The sequence below is a fragment of the Melanerpes formicivorus genome, unplaced genomic scaffold (assembly GCF_026170545.1).
Source record: "Melanerpes formicivorus ecotype bairdi unplaced genomic scaffold, bMelFor1.0.p_v2 SCAF_3, whole genome shotgun sequence".
In the NCBI taxonomy this organism is placed as follows: Eukaryota; Metazoa; Chordata; class Aves; order Piciformes; family Picidae; genus Melanerpes; species Melanerpes formicivorus.
The window spans coordinates 4,142,122-4,166,020 of NW_027142355.1; the positions used below are offsets into that span (position 1 = coordinate 4,142,122).

Sequence of the window (23,899 nt, forward strand, 5' to 3'; positions counted from 1 at the left end):
TTAAACCATTTTATTGTTTTATCTTTCTGAGCTGTGGCTGAGCTCTGATGCAATGAAAAGTGGAGGCAAAAGTTAATTTTGTCAAATAGTTCCAGCAAGTGTCCTGGGCTCTGAGACAGGCAAACATTGGGGTCTTTTATCATAATGTGACAATATAATACATGGTATTAGGGCTAGGCATCAACTTGTTCATCAAGTTCATGATGAAAATCTGTAGGAGTTTAGCTAGTGACACCAACAGGAGTAGGATTTGACCCTGAAGAATAACTTTATTGAGATTCCTTTCAGCTGCTTCATCTTTTGCATCAGAGAAATGGGTTCAAAGTAACACACAATTCTGGTGAAACATAATCTATTTGCTCCTGTCAATAAAATTAATTCTTCTGAGTTCTCTGATTAATTTTCAGTTGCATTTTCAGTCAGAAGTGGAATTGAATTAAGCAACTGAATTATAAACACATAAATTATAAACCTCTAGCTTCACCTAACTTACACAGTGACTTTCCATTTACTCACTCCATGTGATAGGCATTCTTTTCATCCATTCTCTAATATAGTTATTTGCTAGGTCACTTAAGGGACAGCTTTGCTATCTTATCCAAAGAACATGTCAGTAGTTTCTTTCACAGCATCCATAAACCTTATGTAAAATGACTGATCACTCTGTTAAATATTGAGATGTAAGCACTCCAAACCCTTCTTCGCCCTCTCCTTCCAACTTTCAGCTGTAACTAGAAGAATAAACATATCACCAAATAAAGCCATACCAGAGAAATGCAAAATCAGTTTTACAGAATTACTTCTTCTATCAAGGCCTTCATAAATAAATCCAGTGGTCCCATTAAGAAATGGATACCATTTTTGCTGATGACTATGAAATTGTATTTTTCTAAACACACAAACTAATTTTGACTTTAACAAGCAAACTTTTCTGCCTCCCTGTCGTAGGGTTTGTCGTTTACAAACATCGGACCACAATATTCCCTTTCCTTAAAGGGACAGCCTCAAATGGTCACACTCCCTCAGTAACATCTCTTTTACCCAAACTGCAACTGTGTCATATCCCAAAGAATAAAATTATCTAAATTCCTGTTAAGTGGGCACATCAGAGTTAATTATCAGTATAAATGAAGAATGAATGGACATCAAAATAAGTTGCAATGTTCACACACATTCTGGTAAGCATCTTGCCACTGTTGAAATAAAAAACAATAATAGAGCAGACACAACACACTACGTTTGCAATACATGCAGACATACACACATATAGTAATCACCTGAGTCCTTTTCTGCTGTTGCTAAATATGAAACAAAAAAAAAAGAGAAGAAAAACATCATTACAAAAGTACTATTTCAATTTCATTACAGAAGAACAGATATCAAATAATGAGCTAAAATTTTCTTAGACACTCACACAAGTGATGAGTTTTGGCAGCTGAGGAAGAAATGGTGTATGGTTTTAGGCAGTATGTTTATATTTACTTGTTCTATACATTTTGCCTCACTGGCTGAGTTTGCACCCATATTATGTCTGGGAACTTGAAAACATAAATAATAGCAAAAGAATACAGGGAAGTATGAATATAAGAATATAATTTTGTTAGAGCCTTCTTTGCATTTCCACTTTTGAAGTAGTTATGATTAGTCTATGGCTGACATCACGCAACAGTTGCATTTTGACTGACTGGTATGATGTTGTTAATTGAAGACATATACCAAGAATAGGGCAAAAATCCCTGAAATGACAGCTACATTTGAGGACATCAGTAATGTCATAAAGATAATGACTGTTCGCTTTCTGTATGCAATCTGAAGAGTAAGCAATTAATGCAAACGTTAACATGAATTCATTTCAATAGAAGAATATCATGTTGGTGCATGGTTAAAATGCTTCCATGGACCTAAAGAAGCAGAATGATTTACATATTGGCAAAAAGGTAGGGTATTTCTAATAACCAGAGTATAGAAAGAGACCAATACAGGTGTCACTGTTACTGCAGAGCAATGTGTTTCATTTTCTGATGTTATGATGCTGGAGCCCTTCACTTTGAAATGGTACTCTGTTCTCAGAAAACCCACTCAGCCTATTTCTCACTGAGATACTAGAGTTACATTTGCAATAATCTCCTGTGCTTTGGGTTTGCACCTGCACGAGTGTACAACTACTTACAAGTACCTAGTCATGTTTCAACCAAAAGAGAATAAAAAAAAAGAAATCTACCAGTCAAAACATGCCATGGGATGGGTGGTATGGTTTTACATGCTGCTCCAGCTTACTGCAGCATTAACAGCGTGCATATTTTCAGGTGCAAAATTCGCTACTTGCAGCAGAACTGCCTGGGACATGGTTAAAAATCTTGGGCAAAGGTGTATTTGCCTCACTGTAAAAAACTTTTCCAAACCAATCTAGTGTCAGTGAGTTACATGTTTTGCATGCTTTTGTCACCTGTTAAAAATGCTTTCATTTTTCTACCCATTATTTCAACAGGTTTGCTAAAGGATTGAAAGAAGGAACATGAAAAATAAAATCTCCTCTATGAATACAGAAAGATAAAAGCTAAAGAAAACAGTCAGTTTTGCTTTTCCATTTCCCAGCATAGATTCAATATTCATCCTTCTTTTTTTTTTTCTTTAACACAACATGATATCATAATTAATTATGATAAAATGGTTACTAAGATGGTTTCATGTTGTTACTCCCATGATATAATACTGGTTGCTATAGTGATGAGATGGGTTTTTTGTTAATCACTTCTGAGATTGGTTAACTCGTGTTTTTCAGAGAATTTGAGCAGAAAAGGAAAAGGGAAAAAAGTTGTCTTTGTAATACAGTGAAATATATGAGGCTTCTTCATTTTGCTGCTAATAACTCCACTTCTTCTAGTGTATTGCTAGAAACACGTTATAAAAGACAGTAACATGTATAAAAATTGGGTCTTTTAAAACCTGAATTAATCCAACCTGGTTTATTATTCTATTCGATTAATTATTTGTGAGTTATGTTAATTGACTCTGCCTCCAAAAATCCAGTTACATAGATGTGCACACTGTTTTTCACTCCTGAACATATCTGCATAGTTCTCTGCAATGGATGGAGAAGAGCAGATGTGCCTTGACAAGGCCTTAGATTATTATGGCTTCCTTTTTGTTCTAAATAAGGTTTACAAATAGCAAAACAACATAGGGTATCCTAGCCTTTTTTTTGTTTTTCAGCAAAATTGTACTTAATTCCATGATATGCTTTCTAGAGCATACCTAAATTCCAGAAAACCTTCTGGTTACCATTGAATCCAGCATTTTATCCCATTAATTCACTCAGAAAATCAGGGTGTAAGTAAGGTTAAAGGAATCAGACTATTCTGACAGCACAACAGCAAAAAGCCAACCAAACAAAACCCTGCTGACTTATCTGTCTTGCATCAGAAAAGCATCTATACCCAGATGTTTCAAGGTACTGTCACTGCTGTTAGGGAAAGAATTTCCTGTCAGTAGTTTAATTACTTGAAATAGTTTGAGAAATAAAAAATAACTTGTAAGCAACCTTTTAGATTTACAGAAAACTCAAAGGTAAGAACAAAGAGCAACTTAAATTAGGACGTCCTAGTCTTCCATTCAAACGGGGTCCCAGGAGGCATATTAAAGCAATGAATAGGAAAAAGCTCTCTAGTTCACCAGCTGAGATTTTAATGAGACATTTCCTCTTGCTGTGGAAGGGGTTTGTTCTGGAAAGGAAAAAGGCAGCTCACAGAATATTCAGTTAATAGGCACTGTTGGCTTTTACAGCCACTTTGGCAGTTGATTGCTGTACTAACCTTCTATTTTGGCATATTCTGTAAGTCGAGTGTAATTGATCAAGGCAGCCTTCTCCAGACATTTTCTAACCACTTTCTTCACCTCTTCTGCTGGTATGGGAGTGGCAATATCTTTCATTAAAACCTGCACCAGAGAGAATGATACCACTTGGTTACAGTAATTATTGAAATCCCTAGAGAAAAGGATAAACCTATCCCAAAGTTACTATAGATCTGATAATGATTAAAGATAGATATCAAAAAGGAACTACTTCAGTTGGTAGAACTATTTGTCTTTGAAGGTTTCCTTTCAGCTGTAGCTTGTCTGACTATATGGTATTTATATACAATACCCCTACTTGCAGGCATCTCGCAGCATGCCAGTCAGTCTTTACACAGTGATGCCAAGGTCAAGGCCTATAACAAGAACACAGATGGGCTGGATCATGATGTCCACTAAAGATGTGGATGTGGAAATTCACTTGGTTCTTTTCTTCAGAAAAGCTTCAACCATTGCATAACCACTGATTCTTCAAGGAGAAACCATTCGAACAACACCATCAGAGCTAGCTAATGCCAACTTGATTTCTTCCTTCAGAAAATTATCCAAACAACATGCCCTTGCTCTGAAAAACAGTCATCTATAGTAGGCAAATATTTAATCTCTTGCAGAAGATTTTATTGTGGATTAGTAGAAGGACAGATCATATGAAACTTTTCAAAACCTGCCAGTTTTTAAAGCTTATTCATTTTTAAAACACAGGACTTTGATAAAAGGGGTCACTTGTTGCAAGTGAGGTAAACTGAGACTATATATCCAGGCAACCAGCACCAGAACAAGAGGACACAGTCTCAAGCTGCGCCAGGGGAAGTTTAGGCTGGAGGTGAGGAGAAAGTTCTTCACAGAAAGAGCTGTTGGCCTTTGGAATGTACTGGCCAGGGAGGTGGTGGAGTCACCATCCCTGGAGGTGCTCAAGAGGGGATTGGAGGTGGCACTTGGTGCCATGGTCTAGTCATGAGGTCTGTGGTGACAGGTTGGACTTGATGATCTTTGAGGTCTCTTCCAACCTTGGTGATTTTCTGATTCTGTGACATTTGTCTACCTTTGTTAACTTGCTTCTTTTTAATGGCTAACATTGTGATTATTGACAAGTGAAAATACAGTATTCAAACCCTTTTATTCTGAATCTGCTTATTCTTTAAAAATTTTCAAAGACATGTAAAATAAAATGTTTCTAACCCATTCTGCATCCACAAGTATAAGAACTCACATTCATTCCCAGGGAAGACTGACAACAGTGTTGTTTGAACACCAGAATATCACTGTCATTTGTAACAGCAGGAAAAGTGAGAGCTGTTTCACATAACACAAAGCAATCTACACAGCACTACCATCACTGAGATTCTAAGTAGAAGAAAACCTAAATACCCAGACTCCCTATGTGGTTCTGAATGTGGTAGAGGTTTTCTAAGATGGAATCTCCACCTACAGTGTTCTTCAGTACAGAACAACTGACACTTCCCAGGACCAGACCTCAGAGATTTTGGCAAAGTTATGCAGACTGAGTCCTAAGTTTTTTTAAAAATTCATACCTTCATCAGGTTTCTGCTGATACAATTCCTCTGGAATCCCTGTTGGAATTTAAATTCCCTTCCCTTGGAGATGACTGAGATGCTTTTACTATTACAAGGTCTTTTCTATCCCAGTAGATAGGATAGGATAGGATAGGATAGGATAGGATAGGATAGGATAGGATAGGATAGGATAGGATAGGATAGGATAGGATAGGATAGGATAGGATAGGATAGGATAGGATAGGATTGGATAAACCAGGTTGGAAAAGACCTTTGAGATCATTGAGTCCAACCTATCACCCAACACTATCTAATCAACTAAACCATGGCACCAAGCACCCCATCCAGTCTCTTCCTAAACACCTCCAGTGATGGTGACTCCACCACCTCCCTGGGCAGCATAGTCCAATGGCCAACCTCTCTTTCTATGAAGAACTTCTTCCTAATATCCAGCCTAAACCTCCCGTAGTGCAGCTTGAGAAATACAAGAGGATTCACAGGGTGGGAGTTTACAGATGTCCATGTCAGTTTTGCTGCATACAGCTTTTTCTTCTTAAACTGACTCAGAATGTGCATTTAGTGAATATTGTTCAGATTATATAAAAGCCTTTTAATGTTACACATCAACATAGATAATGTTGGTCTCTTCTCCCAGGCAGTCAGCACCAGAACAAAGGACACAGTCTCAGGCTGCCCCAGGGGAGGTTTAGGCTGGAGGTTAGGAAGAAGTTCTACACAGAGTGAGTGATTGGCCATTGGAATGGGCTGCCCGGGGAGGTGGTGGAGTCACCATCATTGGAGGTGTTGATAGGGTCCTTGGTTGCGTGGTTTAGTTAATTAGGTGGGTTGGATTAGTTGATAGGTTGGATGTGATGATCTTGAAGATCTCTTCCAACCTGGTTCATTCTATTCTATTCAGAAGCATAGAAGCCATACAAAGCAGGCAAGGGGGCCTGTAGAGTAGACTTGTACTACTTCAGAGATAACATTGGATAATCTTAGAATTATAAAGAAAAAGAGTCACTACAGTTGCCTAAAGTGAAAATCCAATAATCCCAAAAGAGAACAGAAAACAGGTGTTTGCCTCTGTGGAAGTCAATGAGGGAAAAACCTCCCAGTGAACATCTAAAACTAGTTGTAAAATACATGAGAGGACATGAATCTCCTTTCAGCAGCCTGTAGGCAAAAGAAAAATGCAGGCTTAGTACTCAAACAGAATTTAAATATGTTCTCAACCTTACCCTTTCAAGTAATGAAAGTGTGGCTTTTAAAGCTCCTTCAGGACGTCCAAAAGGGAAACAGTATCTTAAAAGTGAAAAAAAAAGAAAATGATCAGCATTATAATACCTAAATTAAGAATTCACTTTGAAGCATAACTGTGCACAATCTGCATTACATCACGTTAGCATTAGACTCCCATACACAAAGTACTAATGAAAGCACAAGGCTGAAGGCCTCTTCAGTGGCCTGTCATGAAGCATATACACAGTATGGCAACATACAAAGTACAGAATTAACCTGGTTGGAATACACCTTCGAGATCATCAATCCAACCTATCACCCAGCACCATCTAATCAACTAAACCATGGCACCAAATTCCTCATCCACTATCCTCTTAAACACTTCCAGTGATGGTGACTCTACCACCTCCCTGGGCAGCCCATTCCAATGGCTAATCTCTCTTTCTAGGAAGAATTTAAGCATAGTTCAGAAGGCTTCATACTTCTGCTCTGTTCTTGACCAAGCTGATAAGCCTGCATCACTCCCTGTGCTGTCAGGTTTGGCTAACCCAAGATGGCCACGTATTTCCTTGCCTTCAACTGGATTATCTGCAATCTAGTTAATCCACAGTTTGAGTAAACCATCCACAGACCATAGAATCATAGAATTGTCAGGGTTGGAAGGGACCTCAAGCATCTTCTAGTTCCAACCCTGCTGCCATGGGCAGGGACACCTCACACTACATCAGTAAAAGACAACTGGAGTTTGTGTCTTCCATTTCACAACAGCAGCTAGGCTGTTCTCCAAGACCTTCCCAGTGAGAGTCCAGAGCTCTGTGTGCTCTAATTGCAAGGTCTTGATTACACAGCATGTGAAAGCAGTGAAACAAACTAAGAAAACAAAAGAAAACAAATAAAATAAAGACAAATATTAAAAGTTCAAAAATCAAGGCTAGTGTATCATTCCAACAGCAGCTTAGGTCTACATACAGAAAATATACATAATAAACAAACGGCAAAACACACATCACTTCCCCTTCCTCAGCTATGAAGGACATTAAATGGTCTTAAGTGAGTTTATTTCACCTTCCTGGAAAGTGATACAATCTCTCTGTGTAGTATATATTGTTTTACTATTGGATTAAGATAAACATAAACTGTCAGATATTTAGGTTTCCAGAGATATCTGGGAATGAAAAAGAAGATTCTCATTATACCATAAAAAGCTTGGAAAAGCATTTTATGTTATCTTAAACTTTATCAGCTACAAATTAAATCATACTCATTTCTGCCTCAGTATTTCGTAGATTAAATAATGATCCCATTCATAGCTTTGCTTTTCATTTTTGTCTACCCAATATATCAGCTCAGAGATACTATAATGACCAAGCAACTGTAACCTCTCTTAATCCTGTTTGTAAAATCTTGCTGGGATATTCCCAATTGGAAAAAGGATTTCTTACTTTGCTGAGATTAATTTTTCTTGCTCTTATTCACTGGGAATGGTAGCCTCATATTCTAATGGTCTCCAACAGAAAAGTATTTTCAAAGGATAAAAGGATTCCAACCAGTGAATTTCAGATATGCATTTTGGTCAGCCAAAATAAAGCTCTGTAAATGAGGTCAAAAAAGGATTTCCCACAGCAAGAATTCCAGTACCCCATGCAGTGCTACAGGCTGGGGTCAGAGTGGCTGGAGAGTGGCCAGGCAGAGAGGGACCTAGGGGTGCTGGTCGATGGTAGGCTGAACATGAGCCTGCAGTGTGCCCAGGCGGCCAGGAGGGCCAATGGCATCCTAGCCTGCATCAGGAACAGTATGGCCAGGAGGAGCAGGGAGGTCATTCTGCCCATGTACACTGCACTGGTTAGGCCACACCTCGAGTACTGTGTCCAGTTCTGGGCCCCTCAGTTTAGGAAGGATGTTGACTTGCTGGAACGAGTCCAGAGAAGGGCAACGAAGTTGGTGAGGGGCTTGGAACACAAGCCCTGTGAGGAATGACTGAGGGAGCTGGGGTTGCTTAGCCGAGAGGAGACTCAGGGGTGACCTTATTGCTCTCTACAACTACCTGAAGGGAGGTTGTAGGCAGGCAGAGGTTGGTCTCTCCTCCCAGGCAACCAGCACCAGAACAAGCGGACACAGTCTCAAGATGTGACAGGGGAGGTTTATGCTGGATGTTAGGAGGAAGTTTTACATAGAGAGAGTGATTGCCCATTGGAATGGGCTGCCCAGGGAGGTGGTGGAGTCGCCATCATTGGAAGTGTTCAGGAGGAGACTTGATGGGGTGCTTGGTTGCATGGTTTAGTTGATTCGGTGGTGTTGGATGATATGCTGGACACAATGATCTTGAAGGTCTCTTCCAACCTGGTCTATTCTATTCTATTCTATTCTATTCTATTCTATTCTATTCTATTCTATTCTATTCTATTCTATTCTATTCTATTCTATTCTATTTGCTTTTTTCTTATTTCTTTTCATTCTTATTGTAGTGCTAACAGTTTTTGAGGACACGTTAACAAATCAACAAAGGACATTCAATGAGCTTAGGTGTTGATAAGTCTTAAAACAGAACATAACTTCAGGTATTCTGTCTTCTCCTTTTGCATGATTTCCACAATCCTTCCCTTATCTTTTCCACTGTTTATTCCCATCAACCTCTAATGGTAGTTTTTTAAATAATAGTCACTCATTTCTTGATTTTACTTAATATTTCAAATAAAAAACTTCCTTCCTCCCAGGAGTCTTCTGTAATGTAGATAACATAACATGCTTCTAATACCCTGTTGGTTTTAAGTTTGTGATGCAGAGAGAACTCCCACAGTAGTCCTACAGTTACTCAGTTTATTGCAGAGACAACATGGGCAACAAGCTTATGTTTGCAGTTGGTCTAAGGAGAATGTCAGGGGCTGGAAGGGACCTTGAGACATCATCTAGTCCAACCCCCCTGCCAGAGCAGGATCACCTATACCAGATCGCACAGGAATGCATCCAGGCTGGTTGTGAGTATCTCCAGAGAAGGAGACTCAACAGCCTCCCTGGGCAGCCTGCTCCAGTGTTGTCACCCTTACAGCAACAAAATTTTTCCTCATGTTTTCATGGGACTTCCTATGCCGCAACTACCACTCATTGTCCCTTGTCCTGTCATGGGGCATCACTGAGCATTCATCCTCTTGGCACTCATTCTTCACATACTTATAAACATGAATGAGGTCACCCCTTAGTCTCTTCTTCTCCAAGCTGAAGAGCCCCAGCTCTCTCAGTCTCTCCATGTAAGGAAGATGTTCCACCCCCTTTGTCATTTTCATGGCTCTGTGCTGGACTCTCTCAAGTAGTTACCTGTCCTTCTTGAACTGAGGGGCCCAGAACTGGACACAATATTGCAGATGGAGCCTTACCAGTGCAGGGTAGAGAGGGAGGAGAACCTCTCTCAACCTACTGAAAACACCTCTTCTAATATACCCCAGAATGGCCTTCTTGGCCACAAGAGCACATTGCTGGCTCATGGTCAGTCTTCCATTCACCAGGACCCCCAGGTCCTTTTCCCCTTCACTGCTCTTCAGCAGCTCATCCCCCAACCTATACTGGTACATGGGGTTGCTCTTTCCCAGGTGCAAGACTCTACACTTGCCCTTCTTGAACTTTATCAAATTTCTCCCTGCCCAGCTCTCCAGCCTATCCAAGTCCTACTGAATGGCAGCACAACCCTCTGGTGTGTCAGCCACTCCGCCCAGTTTGGTGTCATCAGCAAACTAGCTGACAGTGCTCTCTGTGCCCTCATCCGGGTCGCTGATGAATATATTGAACAGTACTGGTGCCAGTACTAACTCCTGAGGGACTCCACTAGTTACAGACCTCCAACTAGACTCTGTCCCATTCATCACAGCTCTCTGACTTCTTTCCTTCAACCAGTTCTCAATCCACCGCATGACTTGATCATCCAGACCACACTGCCTCAGCTTAGCTAAAAAGGATGCTGTGGGAGACAGTGTCAAATGCCTTACTGAAATCAAGATAAACCACATCCACTTCTCTACCATCATCTATCCACCTGGTTATGTCCTCATAAAAAGCTATCAAGCTGGTCAGACATTATTTTCCCTTGGTAAAGCCATATTGACTGTTCCTAGTGACCTTCTTGTCCTTGGTATGCCTAAGGACAATGCTGATGATAAGTTGCTCCATCACCTTTCCAGGTATGGAGGTGAGGCTGCCTGGTCTATAGTTAGCTGGGTGCTCCTTCTTACCCTTTTTGATGACTGGAGTGACATTTGCCTTCCCCCCGCCCCCAGTCACCCCTCCTGTCTGCCAGGACTTACCAAAGATGATGGAGAGTGGTCTGGCAATGACCTCTGCCAGCTTGGGTGCATCCCATCAGTACCCATGGATTTATGGATGTCCAGATGACTTCACTGCTCTCTAACCCAGTCTTCCTCAACCCAAGAAAACTCCTCATTTGTCCTGCCTTTTTCTGGGGCCCTGTGGGCCTCGGGCTCCTGAGGACAGCCTCCAGCAGTGTAGATGAAGTAAAAGATGGCATTTAGCAACTCTGTCTTCTCTGTGTCCTCTGTCACCCACCTCATCCAGCAGTGGGCCTACATTGTCTCTGATGTTTGCTTTTCTTGCAATGTATTTGAAGAAGCCCTTTCTGCCGTTGTTGACCTCCCTCACAAGGCTGAATTCCAAGGAGGTCTTAGCCTTCCTTACTAGGCTCCCTACATCCTCTGCCAACTGTCTTATGTTCTTCCCAAGTGGCCAGGCCCTCCTACCATGATATATGGACTCTCTTCTTCCACCTGAGTTTGCCTAGCAGTTCCCTACTTAAACACTCAGGTTATTTTTTCTTCTCTACATGCATGCACATGTAGAGATCTCATTAGGATGAGATTTAACAATAGTATTCAGGGACATAGTTTTTCAACTGCTTCCTTGGACAGCAAATTTAACACACAAGCAGATGATATTCTGGTCTTGGTCTCAAATGGTTTGAGAGGTGCTCTGAAGTAATTATGATAAACCAACCACATTTAATAATGCAGCAAAAGAGAACAGGTCAAAAAACAGCCCAGTACATTGGATTTCAAGAATGGGAACTATGAAAAACTCAACATGGGGACGAAAAAAAAATACAAAAAAAAGACTAATCCTTAAAGGAGTAATTAAAAAAGCAGGAAACCTGAAAGAAACCTGAAGGAAAACTAGAAAAGTAGGTGCCTAAGTCAAATGCATGCCACAAAACCCAACCAACCAACCAAACAAAAAACCAACAACAAATCACTTAGAAATTATGATACATTTTGTGATTACTGTCATGCATGTGAAGGCCTGAAGGAGAACAGCTATTCTGAAAATGCCCAGCCCCTCTTGTTCCCCTATCTCTCTCCTCTCTCTGTACATACTCAGAAGGCTTCTGATGTTTCAGTATGTTTTGGGGCAGACTGACCTCACCATCACATCTGAGTAAAAGCACTTACTGGAAAATACAGTGATTGCATTTCTGTCATAAACTTGGTTGTATGCATGCCAGTTACACACAGGCCAGAGGACACTTTCCAGCTCCAACGCTACAGTGTTTTGATTTTTTTCATTCCACCCTCCCCCCCCCCCCCCCCAGCAGATGGTCACAGGAAAAAAGTTTTCCTTTTCCCTGCCAATTAAGTTCTTTGTCAGTACTCTCCTCCTGCCTTACCATGACCTGGGTAGGAAGCTCTCTGCTCTATGCTGCTCTGTATCACTTCTTTGGGAAGAAATATTGAATTCCATGGAAGACAGGAAACGTGGCAGGAAAGAATCTTTGAGGGACTAAAGGAGGAGAGTCTATTTTTTTCCAAAGAGGAAGAGGAATAACAACCTCTCTTTAGTTTATTACAAATATGAAATTCCAAGTGGAGATTTCTAGGCCAAACCACCTTAGTTATCAACTAATACCAAACATTTGTCATCAAACCAGATGATCGTCCAACAAACTTGTAGTCAGCCTTGCCAAACAAAAGAAAGCTGTTTCACACAGCATTATTTGAACTGTGGGACTGGTTGTCATAAGGTGATACAGAGATAAAAATTTTCTGTAAATCTAGAAAAAGAATTTGATTGACAAAATAACTGCATATAGGTTGGCTTAGTGTGATAAAGAGCTTTGGTGGCCTACATGCCATTTTTATGCTAAGCATCACAAGCCATGAATTTCTAGAAAACAGAAGGAAATATCACCCCCAAGTTTGCTCCTTTTGTTGTACTCATTCCCTAAACATCTTCTACTGACACTGACAGTCCTTACATATGACAAAATCTTTACTGAGGACAAGAGACTTTAGCTGACTTAGGAAAGACAAGTATATCATGAAACCAAGAAAATTACACCTCTGGAAAAAATCAGCTGTCCTCTTTCAAAGATGTTCTTGACTCATGATTTTGCTGATCAGCACTAATCCAGAAATTTCTATGACTCAGTCATTTTCATTCAGACATTTTTCTTAGGTAAGAGTTATAGAAAGCTTAAAGTCCAAAAAGCATCAACAAAAGCCAGGCCTATATTATTGCACAGTCTCTTCTATCATAGAAAAATACAGCTCATGTGATTTAAAGTACAACAATTTCTGTAAATAAAGTATTGTATGTTTAAGATATTCAAAATTTATTTGCAGGTAGACTATTTTATTTTCACTCTACTTGTTCAAGACAAAAATTAGAATGTCATCAGGAAATCCTTCTAAAAAACCCTTAGTATGCATTGCATAAATAATACACTCACCTGAAATGGCTTATTTGGTTTTCTAGAAGGGAGGAAAGTCTGTCCTTAATTTCCTCAAATCTTTCCTTCTCTTCCACAGATACTGTTCCAATTCCATCTGGCCTGTAATATTAAATATTTAATAATTGTTGATATCTCTTCACACTGATTCTGCTTTGAATAGTGATCTTTAAAGCCTTCAGTTAACATGCATGTTAATTCACCTTTCCCCTTTCCCACTATCTTGAAGGATAAGCAGTACCTTGTTAAAGAACAGAGATCAACTAGGCAAACGATTTAACTTTTGAACTGAACTTTCAAATTCAAATTTGAAGTTTGCACCTGATCCCCATATGAACACCAAGTAGCATATACTTCTCCCAAATGATTCACAAAGCTATTTAATATCCTTTCTTGGAAAATTAGTACTAATGGCACAATAAATAGGCTTACTCAGGTCTTGTCCCATTTCGACTCGAATCTTCCAGTTATTTTCCCACAGGCATATTATGGTTGAAAGTGACTTTAAAGTAAAGATGGAAAACTACACTGAGAAGAGCCAGAGCAGGCAACACCTCTGCTTGGAGTAGGCATACATGTTTTTTGTTCCCCATTCCATACTGACAAATAGCAGCACATAAACACGACTTCCATGTTAAAACAGCACAAAGCTTTAAAAACTAACTGTCATTTAAAAAAAATCCCAATGATTAATAATAAGCCCTTTATTAAATATGCTAAGCACTTGTTTAGTCAAGTCTTAGCCTAACGGTGTTATTAATATATTCATATTAAAATAAAATACAAAATTAAACACATTTAAATATGTATTTCCCAACTGGCCTTCTTGCCATTCAATTGTAACTTCCCCTCATACAGCACACTTCTAAAAGAAATATCAGAAAACTTCCTGTTACTCTCTTAACTTCCAGCTTGAGGGTAAGAAAGCAGTTACTGCTTCCCACTTGCATTTATGAGTTTAAGTGCAGATCTGCCCTTTAACTCCTCCAGACCGTCCAAAATTGTTTCTCAATCTTGCTAAGAAAATTGTAGTAAAAGAGCATGAAGAAAGATGACATCCTATGAATGTTCTAAGAACCATTCTGGGATTCTATTACTATCATTTTACTCAATTGTTCCTTTAACTTTATGCACTATACTTAAACCTAGGAGGCATAAGAGTTACCTGGTCATGATATTAATTCTCTCACCCTTTAAATGACTTATATTTGTGATCTGTCAAGCCAAGGTAGGAAGAATGCCTCAACTCCTTAAATTATTGTGAAGACAACAATAAAAATCAGATATGGTGGAGATATGAATAACCAGGCACATCACTATACTGTTGTATAAATTTGATGTGAAAGAGCAAATAGCTTATCTTCTCTCTTTTGATGGATGCCAGGATACTTTACCTCAGCCTTCTGACAGATGGAACGTGTTCAAATTTAAGCAAATTCTACTGTCTGATTTCATTGTCAGGAGAGATCGTGCTCTGGAGTGATAAAGCAAATAGCTCTGTCATATTAAACCTTGTTGAGGCATGTCATATATATGACAGAAAAGACCTAGGGGTCTAGATAACAGTATGTGAAAAAGGTGAGCCAGTGGGATGTCATATCTGTCAACCTGCACTAAAGCTAGGATCACTATGTACCAGGGACCTGTCACTTCACTGAGTTTGTTGTCACAAAGAACCTTACTGACAACACCTATAAGTTTCAGAACTATATATTATATATATATATATATATTCTTTATATTTTTATATATATATATTCTTTATATTTATCTATATATTTACCTATATATTTTCTATATATTTATCTATATATTTTCAGTGGATGTTAGCACAGAAGGAAGTGTCCCAGAAGAAAGAGTATACAAAGAGGTGTTAGAAAAATGTACCATCTATAGAACTGAAAAACTAATCTCTTGGAAAATGTGCTTTTAGAAAACAGTGCAAACTCTGAATCATTATTTTGCTTGTTCCTGTTAGCCTTATTGCAACAAGCAGAACACAAAAATGCAGTTTTTGCAAAACAGCTCTGAGCCACATAGAGTCCTGGTGATCATTTTTTATTGCTCTTGGGAATATCTCTCTGTTCCTGATGAAAAACAATGTGACTCTGAAACAGAAAAAATACATAAACAATGTAACATTTCCCACTAGTTTTGTCTTCTAGATGTTTTTCTTTAATTGCTTTAAGGACAGAATAAAATAAAATAGCACTGTTATGAGAAGTTTATTTTTCTTTGAAAAGACCAGTGACTGCCAAAAAAAAAGCTGAATCAAGCAGTCATTTGGTTTTCAAAGGTGTAGATCAGCCATAAACTATGAGTGAGCTATTTTGCAACTAAAAGCTGTAACAAACGAGCCTTTCCCACTATTCCAAATGCTACAGTAGTGGTTTGGACTTGATTTTTTCAATTCAAACCCAGCATCCAGCTTTCATATTGCAGCCTGGGCCCTCTCAGAACTCATCCAAGAAAAGTGATGGACTGTCTTAAGAAGAGTTTTCATTGTAACATTATCTTCTCAAGAAGGTAAAAGGAAAGTAAATTTTCCTTTCTGCCACATTCTTTTCCACCATATTCCTAATAACTACTTTTGGGACTAGAGAACCAGGTGAAACAGTGAACACTCAAAATCTGAGTAGCCTTCTCTCTCGCATTTATGTAAGTTTTCTACTTTTTTGAGAGCTATGTGAATTGGATTTATACTTGCCTGTCTTATTTACTCAGGTCACAGTCTAACTGGCGCAGATGTAATGTTGTCTCTGGTCTCATCTCAAGTTAATTCACTCAGAATTAAATATCAATAAATTCAAAATAAATACCTCATCAACTACACCTAGTAAATTCAAGTGGCAAGTAGCTGTTTGTCCATAAAGCACTTAATGACACCAAAAATAGAGGTTCAACAGAATTTTAAAAGAAGCTTTTGCTGTGACCATCTTGTAACACTGCTGTTCTGATGGCAGTTATTCTAAGGAAGCTGATTGATTAGGTGGTAGATTTAGGTTTTCTTCTAGGAATGGACTGTTTTTCTTCACTTGATACAATCCTTTAAGGCTTGAAAATAAGGTTCGAAATATTTTGATCCCTAGAGGTCTTAAAACATGTAATAACTTGCAGACGTCACCTGATGAATGGCAGGACTAAATTTCTTGTGAATAGCTATGGCAAGTGAGATGAAAATGGTATTCCAGTTCCAATAGGAATTGGCTATGATGGACACTGGGTTGACTGCAGATTGTTTCCAGCCCTCAACTTTGGAAACAGCTTCTCCTAGTGGCCTCTCAAGAGAGTGAATTTCTACCTTAAGCAAAACTGCTTTGTTGAGACATCCTTGTGGGATACTAACTGAACATGACTGCCTTTTTTTTTTCTTCCTCTGGAACACCACTGATACTGGTGCTTTTTGCATCTTCACATATTTTAAAAAGGTTTAAAGTCTTTTCAGTAAGCTTTCCATGTTCAAAACTTGGACCATCATTTTGGTCTGTCCTTTAAAAAAGGAGTAGGAAGAGAAGAATGCGCAAACTTATGCTTTAACGTGTGGACGCACACACAGAGACGAGAACAGTAAGGCTGACCAAAAGACTCCACCAGAGAAAGATCAGAGAAAGATGAGAAATTATAATGAAAAACAAAATACAAGAAAAATGATTCAGCTAAAGTTTTACTTCAAGACATTTATGTAACAAACCACATTTCAAGGGTGTAGGAAAAACAATCCCAAAACTTAAGTGTCAACTTGGCTCCAAGAAGCAAATTGTTTCAGGAGGCTCCAGTGCTTTCTAAGAGCACTTGATTTTAACTTCACCAGGATGCAGAGTAAAATGAAAGAACAGTGTCAGTTTTCAAATTAGCAAGATAAAAGTTTGACTTCTCGTTTCTTAGTAAACTGAAGACTAAAGTGTTTAGAATTTTGATGTAGAGATTTCATTGTCTATTTACAACAGATAATAATACCTACATTTTCCTTCAAAACATGATGTGCTAATTAAGGCTCCTGCAAAGCCCATGGTTTATGTCAGACACATCTATGAAGCACGATTTACATTGTCAGCTTAGAAGCAGGCAGAGCAGACATCTTTTTATTAACAGAAAATGAAGAGAGCAAATTATCGTGTGGCATTTAAACACATCTTTAACCAGTAGGTACCTGAAAATTGAGCATTTTGTGGTTTATATTAACTATTCTTCAAACATTCTGACAAAACAAAAAAAAAAAAGGAAAGAAGGAAAAAAAAAAAGAGAGAAAGGCACAATAGAGCCTTCTGCTGTATGCATTTCTCAGGTTGATCCTACATCTGCTCACAGGTCACACCCTCTATTTGACAAGTGATTGAAAAAGACCAATTCTGAAAACCACTGAATCAGATTAATACGATAAATCAGGTTAATTTTAATGACCTTTTATGCAGTTATAACTTAGGTAGGATTCATTAATTCCCTTCCATTGAAAAACTAAGCATGTACTAATATTACACAGTTTTACCCAATGTGTAACGGTATGTATAGGCATGAATCAGTTGAAATTAATGACAAAACAATGTATATAATGTTCAGAGAAAGTAAGAGTATGTAACAGCATTGCCTGTTCCTTCATGGCCTAAGATGGCAAGTATCACTCTACACATGCAAAACTTCGTTCTAATATTTCATAATAATGTGCAGACACTGATTAATTTTCAATTGACAGTCTCTGCTTTTCAGAAGCAGATTTTTGTTTGATACATCGAAAAATGTGCCTCTGTTTATACTGTAGTGAGGACGCATTTTGTTATAACATTGCCATTGTTATTAGCACTTTCAAGCAGAGGACAGCATCTTTCCTTAAACCAAAGGTGAGGTCACTCGATACCTGCAAAAGGGTGAAGAACTTTGCTTCTAGCTTTGAACTCAAGAGAACTTTGACAATACCTTTCTTGTGGCTATTTATAACAGTAACATACAGAAAGCTCTGTCACTAAGTAAATAACGCTAATTAAACCCCTCTCAAATGTAAATGTTTAGAGAGGCCTGAATTCAGAGGATACAAATTAATTAAAGTAAGTTTACCTTCCTCTGTGCTCCATATACCTTCAAGATGATGATATGATGGCATGATGGCATTCAACAAGTCCAAATGCCAGGTGCTGCACTTTGGTCACACCAACCCCATGCAGCACTACAGGCTGGGGTCGGAGTGGTTGGAGAGCAGACAGACAGAAAGGGACCTGGGGATGCTGACTGACAGCTGGCTGAACATACGACAGCAGTGTGTCAAGGTGGCCAAGAAGGCCAATGGCATCCTGGCCTGCATCAAGAATAGTGTGGCCAGCAGGAGCAGGGAAGTCATGGTGCCTCTGTACTCGGCACTGGTTAGGCCACACCTTGAGTCCTGTGTCCAGTTCTGGGCCCCTCAGTTTAAGAAGGACATTGAGACTCTTGAACGTGTCCAAAGAAGGGCAATGAGGCTGGGAAGAGGCTTTGAGTACAAGCCCTATGAGGAGAGGCTGAGGGAACTGGGATTGTTTAGCCTGGAGAAGAGGAGGCTCAGGGGAGACCTCATTGCTCTCTACAACTCCCTGAAGGGAGGTTGTAGCCAGGAAGGGGTTGGTCTCTTTTCCCAGGCAACTGGCACCAGAACAAGAGGACACAGTCTCAAGCTGTACCAGGGGAGCTTTAGACTCAAGGTGAGGAGAAAGTTAGCCATTGGAATGGACTGCCTAGGGAGGTGGTGGAGTCACTGTCCCTGGAGGTGTTCAGGAGGGGATTGGACATGGCATTTGGTGCCATGGTCTAGTAGTCGTGAGGTGTTGGGTGACAGGTCGGACTTGATGATCTTTGAGGTCTTTTCCAACCTTATTGATTCTATGATTCTATGATAAGACTTCCAAAAATTATGAACTTGATAATGCAAGATGCTTGACACAGGGCAATACATGAGACTGAAAGACCTGGTGAAAAAGTTGTATTCTCAGCATTGCCCAAAGAGCCTCAGAAAATAGGAAGATAACATTTCCTTGAAGAACAGGGATATAAATGCCCAAGGATCAGCTAGTTTTTCCAGTTTTCAGAGAACACTTTTCCTCAATTAGAAGCACAAACTCACATAGCATATTAATTCTAAAATGAGTATTTTTGCATTCCATTGTTTGGGGGAAATGCTGACTCATAACACATGACTTCTGAATAAAACATGCTTTTGAGTATGAGAAATCCACTCTAATCATTGCCATTGCAGAGGACTGATAGAAAAATGAGACAAACTACAAAACCAAAAGCCTCCTGTTAAGTCTCTAGATGCTGTATCAGACAGCATGAGGTACAATTTATATAAGAAGTTGGTAAACTGATGGAACGGAATATATCTTCTGTTGTAACGCGCTCCCCTTGAAGCTCCATGCAGTAAGGGATCTCAGGCTCCTTCCTTCAGCTGTTGGACAGCCTTGGAACAGATCTAAGACAAAAGCAGAGTACCTAATTGCCAATAAAAATGAGTGGAAGAAAATGATGCACCTGCTGTCATTACATCAGAGCATGTGGGGTTGAAGGTGAGTAAGAAGCACAGCAGAAGGAGGAAGCTTTAAACGAAAAGGTTCAACAAAATCTTCCTAGCAATAGTATTTCTTTGGAATGTTTTCCTGCTAGCAATAATGTTTCCTAGGGTGAATTAAGAAGGGTGTGTCCAGCAGGTCTAGGGAAGTTCTTCTACCTCTCTGCTCTGTCCTGGTGAGACCACACCTGGAATACAGTGTCCAGTTTTGGGCTCCCCAGTTCAAGAGAGACAGGGACCTGCTGAAGAGAGTTCAACAAAGAGCCATGACTATGATTAGGGGACTTGAGCACCCTATGAAGAGAGACTGAGGGCTGTTTAGAGAAGACTGAGAGGGGTCAATGTGTATAAGTATCTGAGGGGTGGGTGTGAAGTGGAGGGGGCCAAGCTCTTTTCGGTGGGGAAGGTATAAGCTTGAACACAGAAAATTTCACCTCAATATGAGGACAAAAGTTTTTACAGTGAGGGTGACTGAGCACTGGAACAGGCTGCCCAGAGAGGTTGTGGAGTTCCCTTCTTTGGACACATTGCCTGGATGCATTCCTGTGTGAACTACCCTAGGTGATCTTGCTTTGTCAGGGGGATTGGACTCAATCTCTGAAGGTCCCTTCCTACCTCTAATGTACTGTGATACTGTGAAAACCCATTTAAGAAGTCCAGATGCTATTCAGATAAATCATATACAAAATTATACATCTAAAGACATAATACTTCTTGAGAGAGATCAACTGGACAAAATATTTCATGTCAGGTAGTGACTGTGTGCAGATAAATAATGAAGCTATTGACTTAAGCTCTGAATTTTATATTAAATCTTAGTAGATACTATTTATGAAAGATATAGATATAAAGAGTGGTGAAACCCTGGAATGGGTTGTCCAGGGAGGTGGTTGAGGCCCCGTCCCTGGGGGTGTTTAAGAGCAGGCTGGATGAGGCTCTGGCCAGCCTGATCTAGTGTGGGGTGTCCCTGCCCATGGCAGGGGGGTTGGAACTAGATGATCCTTGTGGTCCCTTCCAACCCTGAATGAAACTATGAAACTATGAAACTATGAAACTATGAAATATAAAATGAAGGTGAAACCAGTAAGACACATACAATCTTTAACTCTAGAGTTAATTTGGTCAGAAGAGAAGGAAATATCTGTTCAGAAGCTCCACAAAAAAAAGAGATGTGAAGAGACAGAGCTATGTACTGATATTATTTTCCTTATTTTCACAAAGTTCCTTGCCCCAGATTTGAAATGGAATTCTCTGAATATTCTTTTATTACTTGACACAGTGCAAATTTGCAATAAATGGTTCTTTTCACAAAACATTGTAAAATGAGGAGAAATATATGAATGCATAGCACACTCTGAAGTTTCCATAGTTTCATTTCTCACATGTTCATTTACTCCACTTTAAGATATTTCCTTGAAGCATAATAGGAGCAGGAAGCTTATCCAAGTCTACACTGCCAAATGAAGGCAAGAATCTAAAAGGAGCTCTCAGTGAGGGCAAGGTTATTGAAGAGATATGAAATTAATTCTTTGTACTGGTGTTTGTGATGAAAGGAATTCAGAAGACTCCTGTGCTAGAACCTTTCTCTCTTTCACAGTAAAAAAAAACCCCAATAATAAGAAAATGAACCATCTTTATTTTCTGCAAAGAATCTGCCCAAAATTAAAGCAACCAAGAAAAACCTAATGGAATGAATTAGATAAATGAACAGCATAGTTACTAGGGCAAGAATTATCCTTTGATTGCGGGGAAGTTCTCACCAAGAACTGCCATTCTCCTGAGGTGAAGAATGTGAGGTTTGTGCAAAAATCAAAAGTCTCTAAGGAAGGGAAAGGGAATTATAAGCCAGTAAGGTTTACATACCTCTCAGATAAATAGAAGGAACTAAAACCTAAGGATATTTAAAGAAAAAATTAAAGAAAAAAAAAATTGAAAAACATTAGTCATTATGAACAAATCTGTATGGCTTTGAAGCCACAAGGTAGAGAAATCTTCTGATCCTGAAGTTCTCTAAAGGGGTCAAAAACAGGTGAATGAGTGTGACCTGACTGATATGATGTACCTGGATTCCCCCAAAAATTTGTTGTCAGAGTCCTTAACCAAAAAAACTTAAGGCCATCAAGCAGCCACCGAGTAAACAAGAAGGTCCTTACACTAACAGTGAAAAAAAATGAGAGTAAGAATAAATGGTAGGTACTTGCAGTGAAATCATCAACAGAGTTGTGCAGGGAGCAGGGACCTGTGCTAAGATCTGTGTTATTTTACAGTATTTATAAATAACCTGGCCAAAAGCTAAGAACTGAGTTGATAGCAAATATAGTTGTAATGACAGGTATGTGGCATAGTGTGGAGTTACAGAAGGACCTTACAAGATCAGGCAGCAATAAAATGGCACACAATGGTCACTGTAGATGAATGTAAGGAAAAATTAGCTGCTATTCAGGACAGAGATCTTGGTATTATTTCATGAAACCATTCCTGTTCATTAGCAGTCAAAGAAGGAAAATAATGTTGGGAATTACCTGAAAGGATAAGGAATTAGCAGAAAATATCACTTATACTTCTTGAATCTTCAATAGCTAAAAGACAACAAAGGATTTTATTATTTTTTTCTCACCTCACCCCTGTCTCTTCCCATAGTAAGAGCATGAAATAAGGTGTGCAGGAGTGAATCATAGAATCATAGAATTGTTAGGGTTGGAAGGGACCTCAAGGATCATCTAGTTCCAGCCTCCCTGCCATGGGCAACCCCTCTTTCACACTAGATCAGGCTGCTCAGAGCCACATCCAGCCTGGCCTTAAAAATCTCCAGGGATGGGGCTTCTACCACCTCCCTGGGCAACCTGTTCCAGTGTCTCACCACTCTCATGGTGAAGAACTTCTTCCTAACATCCCATCTGAATCTACCCATTTCTAGTTTTGTTCCCTTCCCCCTAGAGTGAAGTTCAAGACAGGAGCTCTTCAAGCAAGAGGAGACTAAATTGTGGAACTTGCTGCAAAAGAGGGTTCAGAAGGATTACTCTGATTCAGGGGTACAATGGACAAATACCTGAAATAGACCAATTGCTTGGTGGCTACTGAATAGGCATATTCTGAGTTGCAAAGAGTTGAAGAAGGAAAGAGTACTAAGAGCAAATATTGCACATGCATGCCCTTCTTTTTTTCCAAGCAGGTCAATGCTGGAGAGCGGTGACTGACTGACTTAAAAGAACACGCCTGCTCTTCCACCAAACACAAGTGCTGAAGATTGCAAAATGAAGGTAGAAAGAAACTATTTGTCTCGAGATTTTTGTAGCATTACTCTCCCCTTCACTTCTGATACATGAACTTTCAATATATCAGCTTCCTTTTTTTTTTTTTTTTTTCCTGAGTAGGAAAAGGTATAAGCAGGGACTATGTTTGAATTTTGAATTTCTCAATTCAGTCTGTAACTCAGCAGGTGGAAAGAAGTCACTTTGCACTTCATGTCATACCCACCAGCATCCCTTTCAGACAAGAGTGACTGAATAGAAGTCACAGCATGAAAAGTATACCAAAGTGAATGTGATTGGAAGGAAAACAATAGCTCCTATCTGGACTGTTTAGACTGATATGTCAGCATTCAGGAGTATCCTGTAGTTCGTTGTTCTGCCCATTTCACTTTCACCAGAGATACACATGTGTAAGCATAACTGCAGTGCATAAAGTTCACTTGTGAGCTAATGACTTTGAAGGAGATCATAGAGTGGAACTTCCAGAAGAAAAACATTGTGAAGAGCAACCAAAAGAGAAGCCTTTAATTGTAAAGCTAAGTAACACCAGAAGCACAGACAGTAAACCGGAGGAAAGCAATCAGTTGATTCAGAAACAAGGATGTGTTTAGTGCCAACACTCTGCAAGGTTGCTCTTTTACTAAAATATTTTGCTTTTTGGTTGGGTAGGAAGAAAATGGGTAGGAAGAAAATATCTTGTGAATGTCATCCAGAAAAGCAAAAATTCAGGAGAGACAGGCAAGGAAGAAGGGGTGGAGGGGTGGCCCTTTACATCAGGAAGGAACTA

General features: G+C 39.4%; 1 protein-coding gene across 11 annotated transcripts in view; it reads right to left on the minus strand.

Annotated features, from left to right (window-relative positions):
* Positions 1–23,899, minus strand: part of CADPS2 (calcium dependent secretion activator 2) — a 368,843-nt gene that overhangs the window by 82,192 nt on the left and 262,752 nt on the right. For 7 of the 11 annotated variants that reach the window (XM_068165287.1, XM_068165334.1, XM_068165306.1 and 4 more), the window contains 4 exons: positions 13,333–13,434; positions 6,608–6,671; positions 3,813–3,936; positions 1,278–1,298 (listed from right to left, as the gene is read on the minus strand). In XM_068165287.1, the coding sequence (XP_068021388.1) occupies positions 1,278–1,298; positions 3,813–3,936; positions 6,608–6,671; positions 13,333–13,434 (311 nt within the window). The remainder of the gene's footprint in view (positions 1–1,277; positions 1,299–3,812; positions 3,937–6,607; positions 6,672–13,332; positions 13,435–23,899) is intronic. The other 4 variants (XM_068165325.1, XM_068165316.1, XM_068165339.1 and 1 more) reach the window with 1 other exon arrangement.